Genomic DNA, 15139 nt, shown 5'->3' with positions numbered 1-15139 from the left:
TCCGATAGGGCGAAGATAACGGGACGCTTTTACGGGGAAACATTGACTGCGTGCACATACTACTAGACGATTGCGTCACTTCCGGCAGTTTAAACCTCGGAGCTTCTAATTGACAAACTACGTGATTCATACCTATCGCGGACTGAAAAAGTTCAGGTAGGTTGTGACGTTGGTCATTACATATTCTTAGTCAACGCGGTTTCCTCAGTTACGCACGCGTGTTTACCGTTAACCGATGCGTACTATACCCGCCACAAATAATTGACATTTATCTCAAAGCGATCCACGTTCGTCCGTGGAATTGCAACTTGTTGTGCAACGTACAACAAGTTAATTGTTATTATATAATTTCCAAACGAAATCAGATGAACTTTTCGAGACCTCAAAACCTTAATACCTCATTATATAAGATAGTTATTATTTTATTTTCGCAACTGGAACTGTTGGATTATTTCTCATTTTTATTCGAAGAGTGATATGGTTTTGATTATAACCAACCTCATGGCCTGCCAAGAATTCGTCGATTGAACTCTGTACGATAATACAAAAATGGAAAATGCGTACGGGCATTATTCTAATACGTACTATATTCTGAGTTAGAATAATAATATTCATGATTTTATTTCAAGAAATTGATCAACGGATATCGAAGGACTGATTCTGTTCATTCGTTATTACGATTATTATACGGACAAGTTCTTTCGTATTGAACAAATAAAACGTCCATAAAGGTTATGACGAGATTTCGTACGAACCTGTGAACAGGTCATGAACACGTATAACGTGTATACGGAGCTTAAACATTTGAAGAATTTATACTTAAAGTTAATTGTTTGTATACACTACATAATTCCAAAACAGCGTTGAGAAGTTGGACGTGCATCTACCTAATTCCAGTGATTTGAAATGGCGCGTTCGCGTACGGCGCAAGTTGCACTATGCAAATAAAATGGGGGACAGAATCGAGTGATCGAGAAGATCAAATATTCGTGTATCGAGAGTAATGCAGTGGAAATACATAGGACATACCCGTAGAAACTGAAATGGGCATGAACAGAAAACGGGGACTTAACTTCCGGTTTCGGTAGTGAAATAAAGTTTTGTCATTGTGTTGCCGTTGTGCGTTGCGGGCTGACCGTCGTGAAGTGGGCATCGTTAGTACCGAGTTGTGTGTACATGATAAATGGCGGCTGACGAAAAATGGTACTTTACGAAGGAACAGCTAATAAATACGCCGAGCAGAAGATGTGGGATCGACGCAGATAAGGAACTGAGCTACCGGCAGCAGGCAGCCAATTTTATCCAGGATATGGGACAACGGCTCGTCGTGTAACCTTTTTATAAGTGCATGTTCGCTGCGTGTTTCTCAACCTCCCTTTCCCCTTGCCCCATAATCGTTTCACGTTCATTTCATTATTTTCACGTGATCCACATTCTCCCGACAGCTTTTTCACGATCTTTAGATCGTCTCCCGCCCTTGTGATCGTTTTCTAATGATCTAACGTAGGGATATGTGCGAGATGCACGGCGTATTGTAAACATGAGTGACGTGCAAAAGAGGAGGTCACGCGTCATGATTACGATTCTCCATATTGAACTTTATTGTATGTTAGCTTCGACGCTGGGTAAACGCCGTGATTATTTTGCTATTCAGGGTGTTTGTGATGAACGTGAAATGTTGTGAGTCAATGAAAATGGCCAGCTGAATTTTGTTATCGAAAAGGAGGGCAGAGAACAGGGTCATGGAGAGGCAGCATTGTTTTCCAAGCCAAGTTTGACAGTAATGCCAACCAAAAGCATGATTTCTATTCATTTTCCTTCTGTATATCGTTTTTTCTGATACTGTTCATTGAGGTGTTTTCATTCAGTTTACGCTTTAACACGCTACAAACTAATATCTCTTTGTCTTTACTTTCTTTGTAGTGCATGTCTAACGCTCGCATCTTATAACATTTAATAAGTAGAGTAGAGAATAGTAGCTTCTGATATATCTGGAGTTGTTCATTTAAATATTTTCCTTTAATTAGATAACAAATAATCTGAGAAATGGAGTTTAATGCAATAGTAAATCTAAGTGAAACAAAGGTCGTGAAATAGAGAAATGAGCCAACAGTATACATAAAAATTATGAACAAGCTTTACATATTCAAATGTAACATAAAAATTAAATAAAATTATTTACGTATAATCTATTGTTCTCTCCATTTTTTGATCTTACCATTTAATTTAATGATTTAAGAATAACTGCTACGTTATCTAATTATAAATACAATTATACTTCCTGTTTTAATTTAATGTATTTTTTCATTGAACAACCAGTACACACGTTTATAATTTACATCTCAATGAAAAGTAATTAATACCCAACGTTGTTTGAATCATTTTAATTTATCCGTATAAATGAATAAGATATAGTACTTGCACTGAATAGCAGAATAATATATCGAGCGTAAGATAACCGAAGCATTGTACTCAACATGTAATAATCGTAACACATCGTTAAGTCTATATTTTCCTTAACTATTCAAATACAGGTCTCAATTATGCATCAACACGGCAATAGTGTACATGCACAGGTTCTACGTGTTCCACTCGCTGTCACAGTTCCACAGGAACGCAATCGCAGCGGCGGCACTGTTTTTAGCAGCAAAAGTCGAAGAACAGCCTCGCAAGTTAGAACATGTTATCAAAATGGCACACATGTGTCTCCACAGAGATCAGCCCCCACCTGATGTCAGATCTGAGGTAAACGAAAAAGAAACATCTGTTTGATTGATCATCGTTCTCTAGCATTCATCGATTTTCACAAGTACCGTTTCGTATTTTCATTCCTAGCAATATCTTGAACAAGCTCAAGACCTGGTATTCAATGAAAATGTTTTATTACAAACATTGGGGTTTGATGTCGCCATTGATCACCCCCACACGCATGTTGTTAGATGTTGTCAACTGGTTAAAGGTACGTACTACTGTCTCCGTATGCTAACGCACGTCTATCATGACATTATTCAAGTGTTTCAACTTGTCTTTCAGCGAGCAAGGACTTAGCCCAGACTTCATACTTCATGGCATCTAACAGGTGGCTACACATTATATCCTATCTCTTACTCTTAGCAGTCTTCTGGTCAAATAGATGCCAGCTGGAGTATATTTCCAAGCTAAGACTGTCAGGCAATAGCCACTGGCGCAACATTCTGACCTACATTCTTCTTCGAAAGCAAAGTAAACGTGACAGAAACTTAATTTGAGATCGTGCCTTTATTTATGTTTCATTGAAATGTCTCAAAAGATTATATTATACGAAATATGAGACACATTACGGTATATCGTCCAATTTTTATTTTTATATTTATATTCACTTATTTTTAAGCTGTAGATGCACAAAATGAATTGTTAAAGAGTGTGCGAAGTGTGTATGGACGTAGTGTAATGACGAGCGAATGTTAAAACGAATTAATAATAAGATAATGAGCGTATTAAGCCATATCATTAGAACGTATTCTGCAGTAGTAATTCAATGTGGTATGAGCAGAATCTGGTTATAATCCGTTCGAGTATTATACGATAAATAATACTTGAACAGATGATAATTAAGATCGAATAATTAATCGAGCCTTATCTCTGTTGCTACACAGATCGGGTGTATCAAATTTTAGTGATTTTAATTTCTGATTCAATAAGTTAAAGTTTAATCTGTCATGGGATTATATTGGGGCAAACTTCGGTAAATTTGTTACGATACAACAGAGTGTTGTAAGGCTTACGTTCATATTATGTTGAGAAATCCTTGATATATTATCCATTGATTCGCAAACGTTTGGATAGAAGTTTTGCGTAGAGCTCATCGCGAAAATCTCTAATGTCCTGCCTTTTGTTAACTGTTTTGGAAACGTACTCTTTGGAATTGAATCGTAATTAAGTGTACCATGTAATTGACTGTTTTAAACGAATCGTAAGAAATTCGTCCTGGTTTTATCCCGATGTTTCCCATGTTCAATGGAACTAGTACTCCCATTTTTTATAGTACAGTTCTCTTTACGCTCTGGATTATATCTCGCAAAGAGAGCCGTGAGAAAAAAATATCGCTGTCGTTAGTTATTCAGTCGACTTATAAGACGATTCTTCTTTTGTTTGCAGTTTGCATTTGACGACGATGTGTCTACAGTACAAGCCAACAGTGGTGGCCTGCTTCTGTATACACCTTGCTTGCAAATGGTCGAATTGGGAGGTAAGCATTTTATCATCTAGCCAACACTCGTTTCATCGGCTGTCCACTGATCAGGGCTTTACAATCATTTCTCTGTACAGATACCTCAGAGCACAGAGGGCAAACACTGGTTCTGGTATGTCGACAAGAGCGTTACGTCCGAGCTTTTACAAGAGCTCACCTCGGAGTTTCTTCACATTTTCGATAAGTGTCCATCAAGATTGAAACGGAAGATAATGAGCATATCTGCCAATCAAAGTCCAAGCATCAATCATCCTAGTTTACCAAATTCACCTTTCGTGAGTATTTCCCATCGGTACCATTGGAAACTCTGAACGTTCTGAAATTTATTCGATAATCCTTATATACAGGACACGGAACCTCGTAAGGTACAATCTCCCGCGACGACGGCCGACGGACCAACATTCCATACGAATCGACCTCATCAAACGGAGAAGCAAGAAGAAAAGAAGAATGTTCCTGTTTCGACGAGGCCTCCAGTGGACTACCGTGAATATCGGGAGAAGAAGGAGCGGGAACGTTTAGAAAGGGAGAAGGCTTCGGCAATTCCGGCGACGGCCGCGCAGAGCCATGCGTCGGACGTCAACAAACATCATCTGCATCATCACAAGGCTGTATCTAATACAAACGTGCTGAACAAACATCCGTTGCCTCTCGCGCAAAAGAGTCTTCACCATAATCATCACCACAGACCGGACATCAAAGTCGGGCAGCTGGTGCCTCAGAGGCACTCGAGCAGTACTCAAGCTAGGGAACCAAATCGCGACCCGAACAGGCAGAGGTTACAGAGAGAGTACAATTCGAACACAAGTAATAGTAGTAGTAGTAGCACCCTTCACTCTCATAGTCACGGAATAGCGAAGGATCCGAGCATGGACAGTTCCTTGTCAGATACCGTTGCTCACAGATCGGACGGTGGAACGCTACAGGATCCGATGTCTCACGGGAGTCTTCAAGAGAAGCTTAGTAATAATAATCATAGTGTACACAGATTGAGCGGGCTGGAGGGTAAACACCAACCGCACGATAAGAGAATATACGATCCGAGGCACAAGCCGGTCGAGCATAGGAAGGACGGCGAGCAGAAGCCTTACAAGTACCCGGATCCGATGAGAATCGATCGGCAGAGGAAGTCCGACACGTTGGAGCAGAGATGCGAGGAAGTAAGGAAGCTCATCGAGAAGCCGTTACCTCCGCCTAAACCGACGCTCGACGTATCTTACACTTCGAGTATACAGAAACCATCGCATCATACGAAGTATAGTCAGTCCGAGAAACTTCAGAGCAATAGCGGGTCGATCGAGTCGAAACTTGCCCCTGGCCAGTCGTTGACGCAAGAGAAGTCTCCGAATAGTTTGTTGCTCGCTCAGAAACAGTTAACGTCGAAGACGATGTCGAGCCAGCATACAGCTTATGGCGTTTCTCAGATATTGAAGGACACGATGAAAAATGGTAGCTCGCAATCATCGAGTTTGCCCTCGTTAAACAATCTTGACGATCCGAAAACTGAAAAACGACCGCGGCACGAAGATACAGAGAAGAATACGTCCGATATTCAACAAAGTGTATTGCAAACACCTCCCACTAAGCCGAAATCGCTGTTCAGTCCGGAAAAAGTGCCGACGCCTCGGGAATCGCATTCGCAAAGGCCTAAGACCAAGCAAAAGACGCCGCCCTCAGCCGCAAAAGTTCCTAAACCAGAGCGAGTACCAGATACGTCGTTAGGGTTTAATTTAGTCTCGCCTTTCGCTAGCCCGCCGGGGTTGCAACTTCAAGAACCACAGCCAGTGAAGCGATCGGCAAGCGACATCTCCTCGACGTCTCACAAGAGGCATCGCACCGGAAGCGTCAGCGATGGTGGCCAACAGACAAAGGTCAAAATGGAGGATACGACCAGTTTAGAGGCCGCCAAGATGCTGGGCAGAGTACCAGAGCTGATACAACCGATTCGAGACAATCTGTCAGCGAACGGGAGAGCCACGCAGATCGCGAATGACATGAAACCACCGGAACTGATCAAGCCTTTCGACTCTGAACCGATGCTATCGCGTTACGGTACGATACCCGCGCAGCAACAGGTCTCGTCGAATCAGCAAGGTTTGACCAACGGTTTAGATACGAGTGCAGTGAAACAGGAAGCGCAAGAGTTTCCGATCAGAAAGGAACAAGGTTATAAGACAGATATGCCGATAAAGATCGAGCATACTCAGATAAAGAGCGAGTATTTATCGCCGATGAAATCTGCTCAGAGTATAAGTGCACTGCTCCAGGAGCCTCTGGCGCCGATGCCGTCGTTGTTGCAGAGCATTCAGCAGTTCAGTCAAATGCATCAAGAACAGTTTCGACAACAATTGCAACAGCAACAGCAGCAGCCGTTGCAACAGCCGCAGCATCAACTGCCTATGTCGATGTTGCTCACGCATCAGGAACCTGTACAGACCCAGGGCTTGTCGTCGGTTAACGAGCCAGTGATAGCTTCGACCGTGGACATCAGCGCTATTTCTGGTCCGATACAAACCACGGCGGAGTCTATTCTCTCTGTGCCGACGTCGACGACGTTAACGGTCGCACCGCCGGCAGAGGAGAAGAAGTCGGAACACCACAAGAGCGAAAAGAAGAAAAAGAAGGAGAAGCATAAACACAAAGACAAAGAGAAGTCCAAGGAGAAGCACAAACATAAGCATAAAGACAAGGACAAAGAGAAGCATCGGGAGAAGGATAAAGAGAAGAGCGAAGAGGCTGTACCCACGGTACCGATTAAAATTACTATTCCTAAAGATAAGTTGAATCTGAGCACGGAATCGACGGGGAGTACCACCGGAGGCGTAGCGACTGTCGGTGACAAGAACAAATCCCCTCAGAACACGAGTATCAAGATAATTATCCCGAAGGAGCGACTGAAGGGAACGGACAGTGTGTCCAGTTCTCCGCAGTCCGTCGTTCAGGCTCCGTTGAAAATAAAGATCCGCACGGATGGTATCTCGAGGAGTGCGCCGTCGGCGACTGGCGGTTCCAGCATCGTCGCGGAGTTCGCTACCAACGAGAATATCCGGAAGCGCGAGCGTTCCGATGTAAAGGAGACCCTGGTGACCAGTGTACCACCGACGAAGAAGCAGTCGCAGGTCTCGTCAGCGGGATATGGACAGCATCGACCCGGAGAACGGCAGAATGGGAGACACTATAGTTCGGGCAGTAATAACAAGGTACGTGGAGGCGGTAGAGGCGGCCGCCAATATATCGGGCGTGGTCCACCACCAGCAGGATCGGCGGGCCATTACAGTGCCGGCCAACGTGAAAGCTATTATCAGCAACAAGATACCTACAGTAGTAACAATGCCCGTAATCCGCACCATACCCATCCCCCATCCGCTCGTGGTGACCCAAACTACACGAGGGCGGGCCATATGAATCAGTCGCAACCGGACTCGTATTTCTACGCGAACTATCCGCCGCCCTCGATGTATCCCACCGGATACATCTTCGATCCAGTCATGTATTATCCGCACTATCAGCAACAATACTCGATGTATCCGGCGGGTAATGTCATAATGACGCCAGACGGTGCCATTGACACGTCTGTACCGCCACCCTCTTTACCCCTTAACATGCGACAAAATCAAAGCATGATTCCTGTCGCTCGGCAGGAACCTAACACGCCGCCACCCTTGCCGAGCGGACCTCCTCCCAGTTCCTCACCGCCCCCGCCCCCGCCCCCGGAATAACGTTAGTATGGATCTCCTGTCTTGTAGTGGACTTCTAAGGTACTTTCCCAACGTAGCGACAGTAACCACAGCAACTTTTTCGACCAACTGACGAATTCACTTTTCCCCCGATCAATTCCCGAATCTGAGGAGATTCTACGATCTGTTGTATCCAAGGTACCACAGATTTTCGTTCGATCTTCGATTTTCGTTCTTAAACGATTGTTATTAATTAGTTTATAATGGAGAAGACGGGGAAGTGATTGGAGATTCTCGTAAAGCCGATCTTCGATTTCGAAGGACGACACTTTTTCACCTTGCCTCTATCCTATCTTTCTCTCCCTTTCAGTTTGTGAATGGTAGAAGTAGCAGCATGACAATATACGGTTTCTATTACCCCCTATTATAGTGTTACGAATTATGCTTCGATCTTTCCACCTCTGTACCTGTAGCACATCTCCTTAGAGTAGTTTCAATGAATGTGAGCCTTCGTTCGAAATGCAAGGTCTGTTAGATGTTAAGAGAGACTATGACGATGGAGTACGTAAAAGTGGATCATCGTGTAGGCGACAGAGTCGCAAACGATGTGCAGGAAAGGAACGAAACCTTTGATTAGAGATCGAGATATAGTTTCACTACTTCTTGACGAATGACGATAGGACATCTTTAACTCTATTCTTCTCTAAACAATCTTTTTTGTGGAAAACGATGGGTAGGATAGAAAATAAAAAAAACGTTGTTATGATTTATGCACAAAACACTGCCAGAGTAAATATGAAAAACGGTAATTATGTTTTGCGCTTACAATAGATTTTAATTAATGCTCAATCACTGGAATGGAGACCGAATTATTCTGATTATTGTTTTTCCTTTCGTTATGTATCACACAGTGACTATTTTACATAATCGAGGAGTAAATTTGTTCAATGCTACTTCGAGTATCGGACGATTTTCCATTGAAGTAGTTAGGGAAATGGAATTCCTTTGCTGGCAAAGGGTTTCGAGGAGAGGATAGTGTGTAGAGTGTTGCCTTTACGAAGTCGAATCGCCGGTTTCGTGGACCGATAAGCAGTTACTTAAAAAAAAAAAACTACAAAACTATAAGTAAAGTAAAAACAGAAAAACTATAAAATATAAAAAGAACAATGTATCGTATGAAAATGAGAAGAGTGTTTAGTAAACTTAAATGTAATATCGCTACGGATTTGAAAGTGTACGTATTTGTAAAGATATATATATATATTTATATATAAACATAATTTATATATTATTACTTAGTGCAAATTAACACGTGCCGCGTCGTTTTAAAACGCGGATAATCATGTCTTAACAGAATCTTTCCGACCAGCCCTTTGCAATTGAAATTGTTCTGTTCGATTTCTTCTATTATAAAGTGCAATTCCCGGTGCATAGTGTACACGGATTTACGGAGAACGCAAAGGGTCAGTTGTGCAACAACGAAAGGTAATTTTCGTTTTCAGTTCCGTGAGGTCTTGTTACCCAAGACTTTCGTATATATAAAGAAAAATGTGGTGTACACCATAAAATAATGTGGGAGAGAATTAGTTTACTTAGAATTTGCTCTCACTGTTAGTATACGACCACTATAGAGTTATTTTTCCATGTGCCCCTCGTATCCGAATTAGAATACGCGATCATCGTTAAAGTCTGATAAAAATAATTTTTAACTGTACGAACAGTTTGATCAAACTCTTAGTCAAATCGATAGGGACTTGTTCACGTACGTAGCTTGTAGCGAACGTGTTAAACGGTTCTCAGAATTTTTCGTTATACCCACTAAATCAAGGATGCAATATTCTTTATTCAGAGACATTGTCATCGATCCGAGGAATTAGTTAAGAAGTTTTCCTATCTACGATTTTATTTTTTACATTCTCTTGTACAATGCTTCGAGCTTGATCACGTTAGGTTTATATGTAGATTGTGTTTTTATATTTATTTGGAGTACCGCGGCGTGCGTAGGTGATTTCATTTTTTTTTTTATTCTGATCAACATATAATTTACGTGCCTTCGTGCAGTTGCGTATACGGAAACGCGACGGACGTTACAAATAATCGCTGGTAGAAAATATGAATATTACCTCAGGAGCGTGTCGAGAAAGAGAGCGAGAGTCAGTGTGATTAATATATTACAAATTATACAAATATTATCTACTAAAAGTGCGTTTATACATACATATATATATTTACATGAAATATATATAGAGATAGATACACACGTACGTGTATTGTGATTGCCATTGTGACGGATAAGAGAAATCGGAATCGTGCGTTCTTTGAGCGTTACGGCGCATCGATGTCATTGTTGTTAGTTGTTATTGTATCATTGTCACAATTTTTAGATAGTACTCTTGAAACTTCGATCGTACATGTGTACTGTGTGATTGCTACGATCGTTCCCAACATTTCTCGGCTTCTCAAGTGCAAAATTCTGTATAAGGATTTTTTAAACTCTTTTCCTAATCGAGCATCGTATAGAAATTTGCACAGCAGAAGAGATTATTTTTACATAAACTTAAATCGCCGTGGGCCTTTCCTAAGATTCGTGCGAGAAACCGTATTACTCAGCCGAAGCTTGACGAGTCGAAACATTCAGGAAGAATGCCGTCTACAATAATTATTATTATTTGATTCTAAAGTTCCGTTCGCTGTCGAACACCTCTCAATCAGGCAATTCTATTTTATTCTTCCTGAATAAGTTTTTATATCAAACGACTTGGCTTGCAATGAACGATTGTGATTGAAACGATATTGTAAAACGAAGGAAGAACCTTTCTATATGTGTGATGTTTAAAAGATTTATTTGGAGGATTAATGACCGAAAAGATCGGCCTAGGTGAATATTTGTGCAATTGTACAAGTCATAAGACAAAATAATTGCTAAGGTAAATTATGTAGGTTTCACACCTTTCCGTAGTGAGACATGGAAAGAGAGTTATATATACATAAATACATATAAATATATATTATTATTATCAGTGGTAATAAGAGAGCCCACGCGTGTGATCAGCGATCGACACGAATGGTACGAATCACGTTCGTCTGCAGAAGAGGGACAACGATGTGTAACATTGCGAACACTGCATCAATACTGTACACAATGTATATCTATTATCACATGTCGCGTACGGTACCTGCTTTTCACTTAGATAAGCACCTGCGTTTGTACACGGTCGGTTCACTTAAAACTTAACGAGGAGACGCAGAGTTTTGTTTCGTTGCACGAAGAAGAAAGTCGGAATTATTAGAGAATGCGGGTGCTTAGGATGCTCTTCGAGCTGATAAATTGTCGCAGTTGGTGGATCGTTTTAATCAGCAGGGATCGTACGCGTCACGTGTCCGACCAAGAAATGAAATTGAGCATCGAAAATAAACTGTTCTGTGGAAACGAAAAGTACCTTAGTGATTATTTTGTCTCTTTCTTAACACACCATATAAAAATAGTACATGCACGCGTATGGACCCGGGTTGCAACGCACAACGTCTCCGCATATACGCGTGCATGTATGAATTTATACTTTAGATATATATTAAATAATACGTCGCACACTATCTCGCCGCATCTCGTTGTGTACTAACATTATATATTACCGCTATATTATCAGTATGTAATAAGAACTATTATTATCATGTGTAATGGTCTTCCTCCATTTACGTGTGCATCATACGTGAAAGTGAAGATAGATGTTATTTAATTTTACTCGCTTGGTGGAGGGTACCACGACGTTTATCGTACGTCATTGGGAACGTCGATGCTAATGTTATTATTGTTGTTGGTTTGTTACGAGTGTAATTGTATGCGTGTAATTTTGCATGCGGCATGCGCGCGGTATCAGGCTTTTCATGTTGTATGCATGTATTCAGTTTTATTACGCTTTGATTCGCCTCACGTTTAAGAATGAGTCGATTGAAATTCGGGAGTACTATGCCTCTCCCATCATTTATCCCATTCATTTCTTTTAATACACGCAATCTTATGCTGATTTACGATCTCACATCCGAGAGCGTTTATTAGTATACACAATCAATTTAACTGAATACCTGTAATTCGTATCGCTGTACAAGTATTTAAGTATTTAGTTTCATACGCCTGTCGAGGAATATGTTACTATTGATTAATCTTTTATTCGTGACAAAGTGAAATTGATATTGTTTGCTATTTTAGAATCATTAATTCTGTTAACGTATTTCTCATTGATTTTTCGGCGATCGATTCGTTTAACATCGAGGAGATCCTTGGACGAGTATCGAGAGCATTGATTCCCGCGAGTCCTTTCACTTATCATTTGAAACCCGCTATTGGAAGTATTGAGAAGGATCGTGTATCAGAGTTCTGTTTGTATTTTCAGGAGAAACACACGTCTAGCCATCATAGGAGTTCCAGCAAACTGTCGCAGACCCACACTTCGTAGTATCCGGACGTCGGTAGAAGAGGATGCCGATGAAGATCCGTCAGGAAGCGACCCGACCGAGCGACCACCTAAAGGGGAGAGGTCATCCCGTTTTGTTTCTTCTTCGTTCATGTTGGAACTTGGCCGATCTCGTTTCTCGTAATCGTTCCGAATGACCAAGAAGAAACGAAAATCGTACGGAGGATTGTCCGCTGGATAGCGCGGCGAGGATCATAATTTCCGGAACATGGTGGCACCCTCCACGTTAGCAAGAATTTAACGTAAATCAATCAGTGATCGTTTCCGATTAGTAAAATGAAGAAAAAGAAAACGAGGTAAATAATTGTTCTTGACTCAGGTGAAATTAGATACGCGATAAGTTAAAAAAGAAAGAAAGAAAGGAAGAGAGCATTTCATTTCGTCCTTGATCATTGGATTTTGCGACTGATTTCCACGTCGGCGTTCTTTGTTATTTGCTCTTAGAAATACCAGACGTATTCTTTCGTCCATCGAGAAAATACGCCTTGTATCGATCCGGTCCTCGAGATCAATTTCAAAGTTTGGTTTGCGTGATATTATATCTACTTCGTCCCCAGGCGAACGATCAGCGTATTGCGTCGAGGCGATCATTCTATTTCTTTCACGAGTCATGCACTTCTTCCTCTTGCTAAGCGAGATTTTGATTTTCGTCTCAGGGGCTACTATCCTTATTTCTTATTCCGTTCAACTGCCACATTTTCCTGTGCATCGAAGAACGCGAGATACGATCGCGTAGCTACACAGCTATTAAATTGATCGTCGATCGATTCGTTGAGCAGGGACCTCTTTAAATAGATAGAAAGCTCGATGAGCCGAATCACACAGTTTCACAATCGTTCACTGAATTAAAGATGCGCAATGTTTTCTGCCACTTCTTTCCAATGATATGTGCATCGTCCATTTATCACAGTTGTAATATGAATTCATCCATCATTATCATGTTCAGTTCGTCAAGTGAATCAAAAGCTGTATATGAAAATTGAATGCGTATTCATGGGGGATACGTCGGGCGCATAATTGCGTGGTTATTAATTGTACCAGTATAGTATTTTAGCGGCCGATCTTACCGGTCACTTCTCTTCGGAGATCGATTTCCTACAAGTGTCCCTGACTGAACGAATCGTTTGCGCGAAGCGGAGAAAAACTTGGTCCACGTCCAATGATATTTATTCGTGCCGTTTCGTTATGTACATAGCCGAGAACCGCATAATATAGTAAGTAATTCAAGTTATACTATCGTCACTTAGTATAAAGGACTATAGGTAAACGATTAATAATTATTGTCAGACTGTAAATAAAATTATTTTGTATGCCAAAATAAACCAAATGAATGACGTCGACACACACATATTACGGTTACACTATCGCGTTACTCCACACGACGTAAGAATTACATATTGAAACGATGTAAAATGAGAATGGTACAAGTTGCAGTACGCGCGATCAAATTAACGAGTCAGTAATCATTTTCGAAAGAGTCACGTTCGAACGCGTATACTTATATTCAGCGACACACAGTTAAATACTCGTTTCTATTCTCTGTAGGTATTATTTTTTAAGAAGAACCGATGATAGAGTTGCATTGTACTACCGCTAAAGTATATTGCGAACGGCCGTGCGTACTGTATTAAAAAACGAAGAAGCATCATCGATCATTTGTCTCACGCGTATTTCATACCGAGCATTCGTTGCGTTCTGATTCTGAAACGAGCAGCTATAATAATAATATTAATATCGATTAACATTTAAATAACGGTTATATTATAATAACACCAACATTAATAATGATAAATGATAAGAACGTAAAGAAAAAAAAAAGATAAGTTTTGTGAATTTTAAAACTAATTCACAATTCGCATAGCCATTCTTCGGCGTTCTTCTTCTTTCCTGTGCATATCGGAGGTTTGCACCGCGTCGAAAAGACGCGACGGAGGAATATGTATTTATTGATAACACGATAAGCTGAACGAATGTGAAAACATTTAGATTCGTGGATTATAATACAAATTATATCGAAGCGCGTTTCGATGTGTTCGTCCAACGAACAGATGAGATGAACGAGGAAAAGAAATTAGAAAAGTATGTTAGCAATAAATGTTCCGACGCTCCCTCGGCGCGATACGATATCAACTGTTCGTCGTTCGATGTTGTAGGAATATTTTTCATTCTTATTATAACTACGATAAGTGTGAACGACTCAGTCTATTTTATCACGCCGACTTTATGTATTTTCGTATGTCCCGTAGCCGAGAGTAATCGAAAGCTCTATTTAGAGATGACACGCGTATCATTATATAGTTAAGCATTGTGTAATATCTTTTACGTATCACCTCTCTAACAGAAGGAGAGTTCGTACTGAGCGTTTCCTCGTTTTCCTTTTTCAATTCCGGAAAATCGTAGACCAGTCGTTTCTTTTGAGCATTCTCTTGGCTGTGCGGTACAAACGACGTTTATTGCTAATCAATTGTTTCGCAACGTTTCGACGATACGGAGAACTTGTGTAAAGTAGAATTTTGTCGAAAACGAAACGGTGTCGTGCGTGTGCGAATACAAATTTTCGAAGACCGAAACGGACTTGCTTGAGATCCTTAGACAAAAATTTAGATATTAAATCGTCGGTCACTGTGAGGGGGAAGTAGCGTATTTCTTGGATACAGCCGCTTCCGTTTCTTTCTTCGGACAAAAGTGAGTACTATTTGAATCGCCATGGAAAGTGGAATCGATTTTTTTTTTAGTTTCAAACGAACGCGGAGGATGAA

General features: G+C 40.9%; 1 protein-coding gene across 3 annotated transcripts; it reads left to right on the top strand.

Moving 5' to 3' along the window:
* Nucleotides 1–56: 56 nt before the first annotated feature.
* On the top strand, nucleotides 57–14447 carry LOC108627780 (cyclin-T). 3 transcript variants are annotated; one of them, XM_018029233.2, is made up of 8 exons: nucleotides 57–1329; nucleotides 2535–2745; nucleotides 2836–2959; nucleotides 3034–3079; nucleotides 4138–4228; nucleotides 4309–4506; nucleotides 4579–7431; nucleotides 12300–14447. In XM_018029233.2, the coding sequence occupies exons 1-8, from the start codon at nucleotides 1184–1186 to the stop codon at nucleotides 12360–12362; spliced, it is 3732 nt and encodes a 1243-aa protein (XP_017884722.1). In that variant the 5' UTR covers nucleotides 57–1183; the 3' UTR covers nucleotides 12363–14447. The 3 variants fall into 3 exon arrangements, with proteins under 3 accessions (XP_017884722.1, XP_017884721.1, XP_026671612.1); XM_018029232.2 differs by lacking the exon at nucleotides 12300–14447 and having other exon boundaries at nucleotides 57–156; nucleotides 862–1329; nucleotides 4579–9020; XM_026815811.1 differs by lacking the exon at nucleotides 12300–14447 and having other exon boundaries at nucleotides 57–156; nucleotides 630–1329; nucleotides 4579–9020.
* The last annotated feature ends 692 nt before the right edge of the window (nucleotides 14448–15139 follow it).

The sequence above is a fragment of the Ceratina calcarata genome, unplaced genomic scaffold, assembly GCF_001652005.2.
Source record: "Ceratina calcarata isolate Rehan_Ccalc_2016 unplaced genomic scaffold, ASM165200v1 scaffold48.2, whole genome shotgun sequence".
NCBI lineage: Eukaryota > Metazoa > Arthropoda > Insecta > Hymenoptera > Apidae > Ceratina > Ceratina calcarata.
This window is presented reverse-complemented; position numbering and strand designations above follow the sequence as displayed.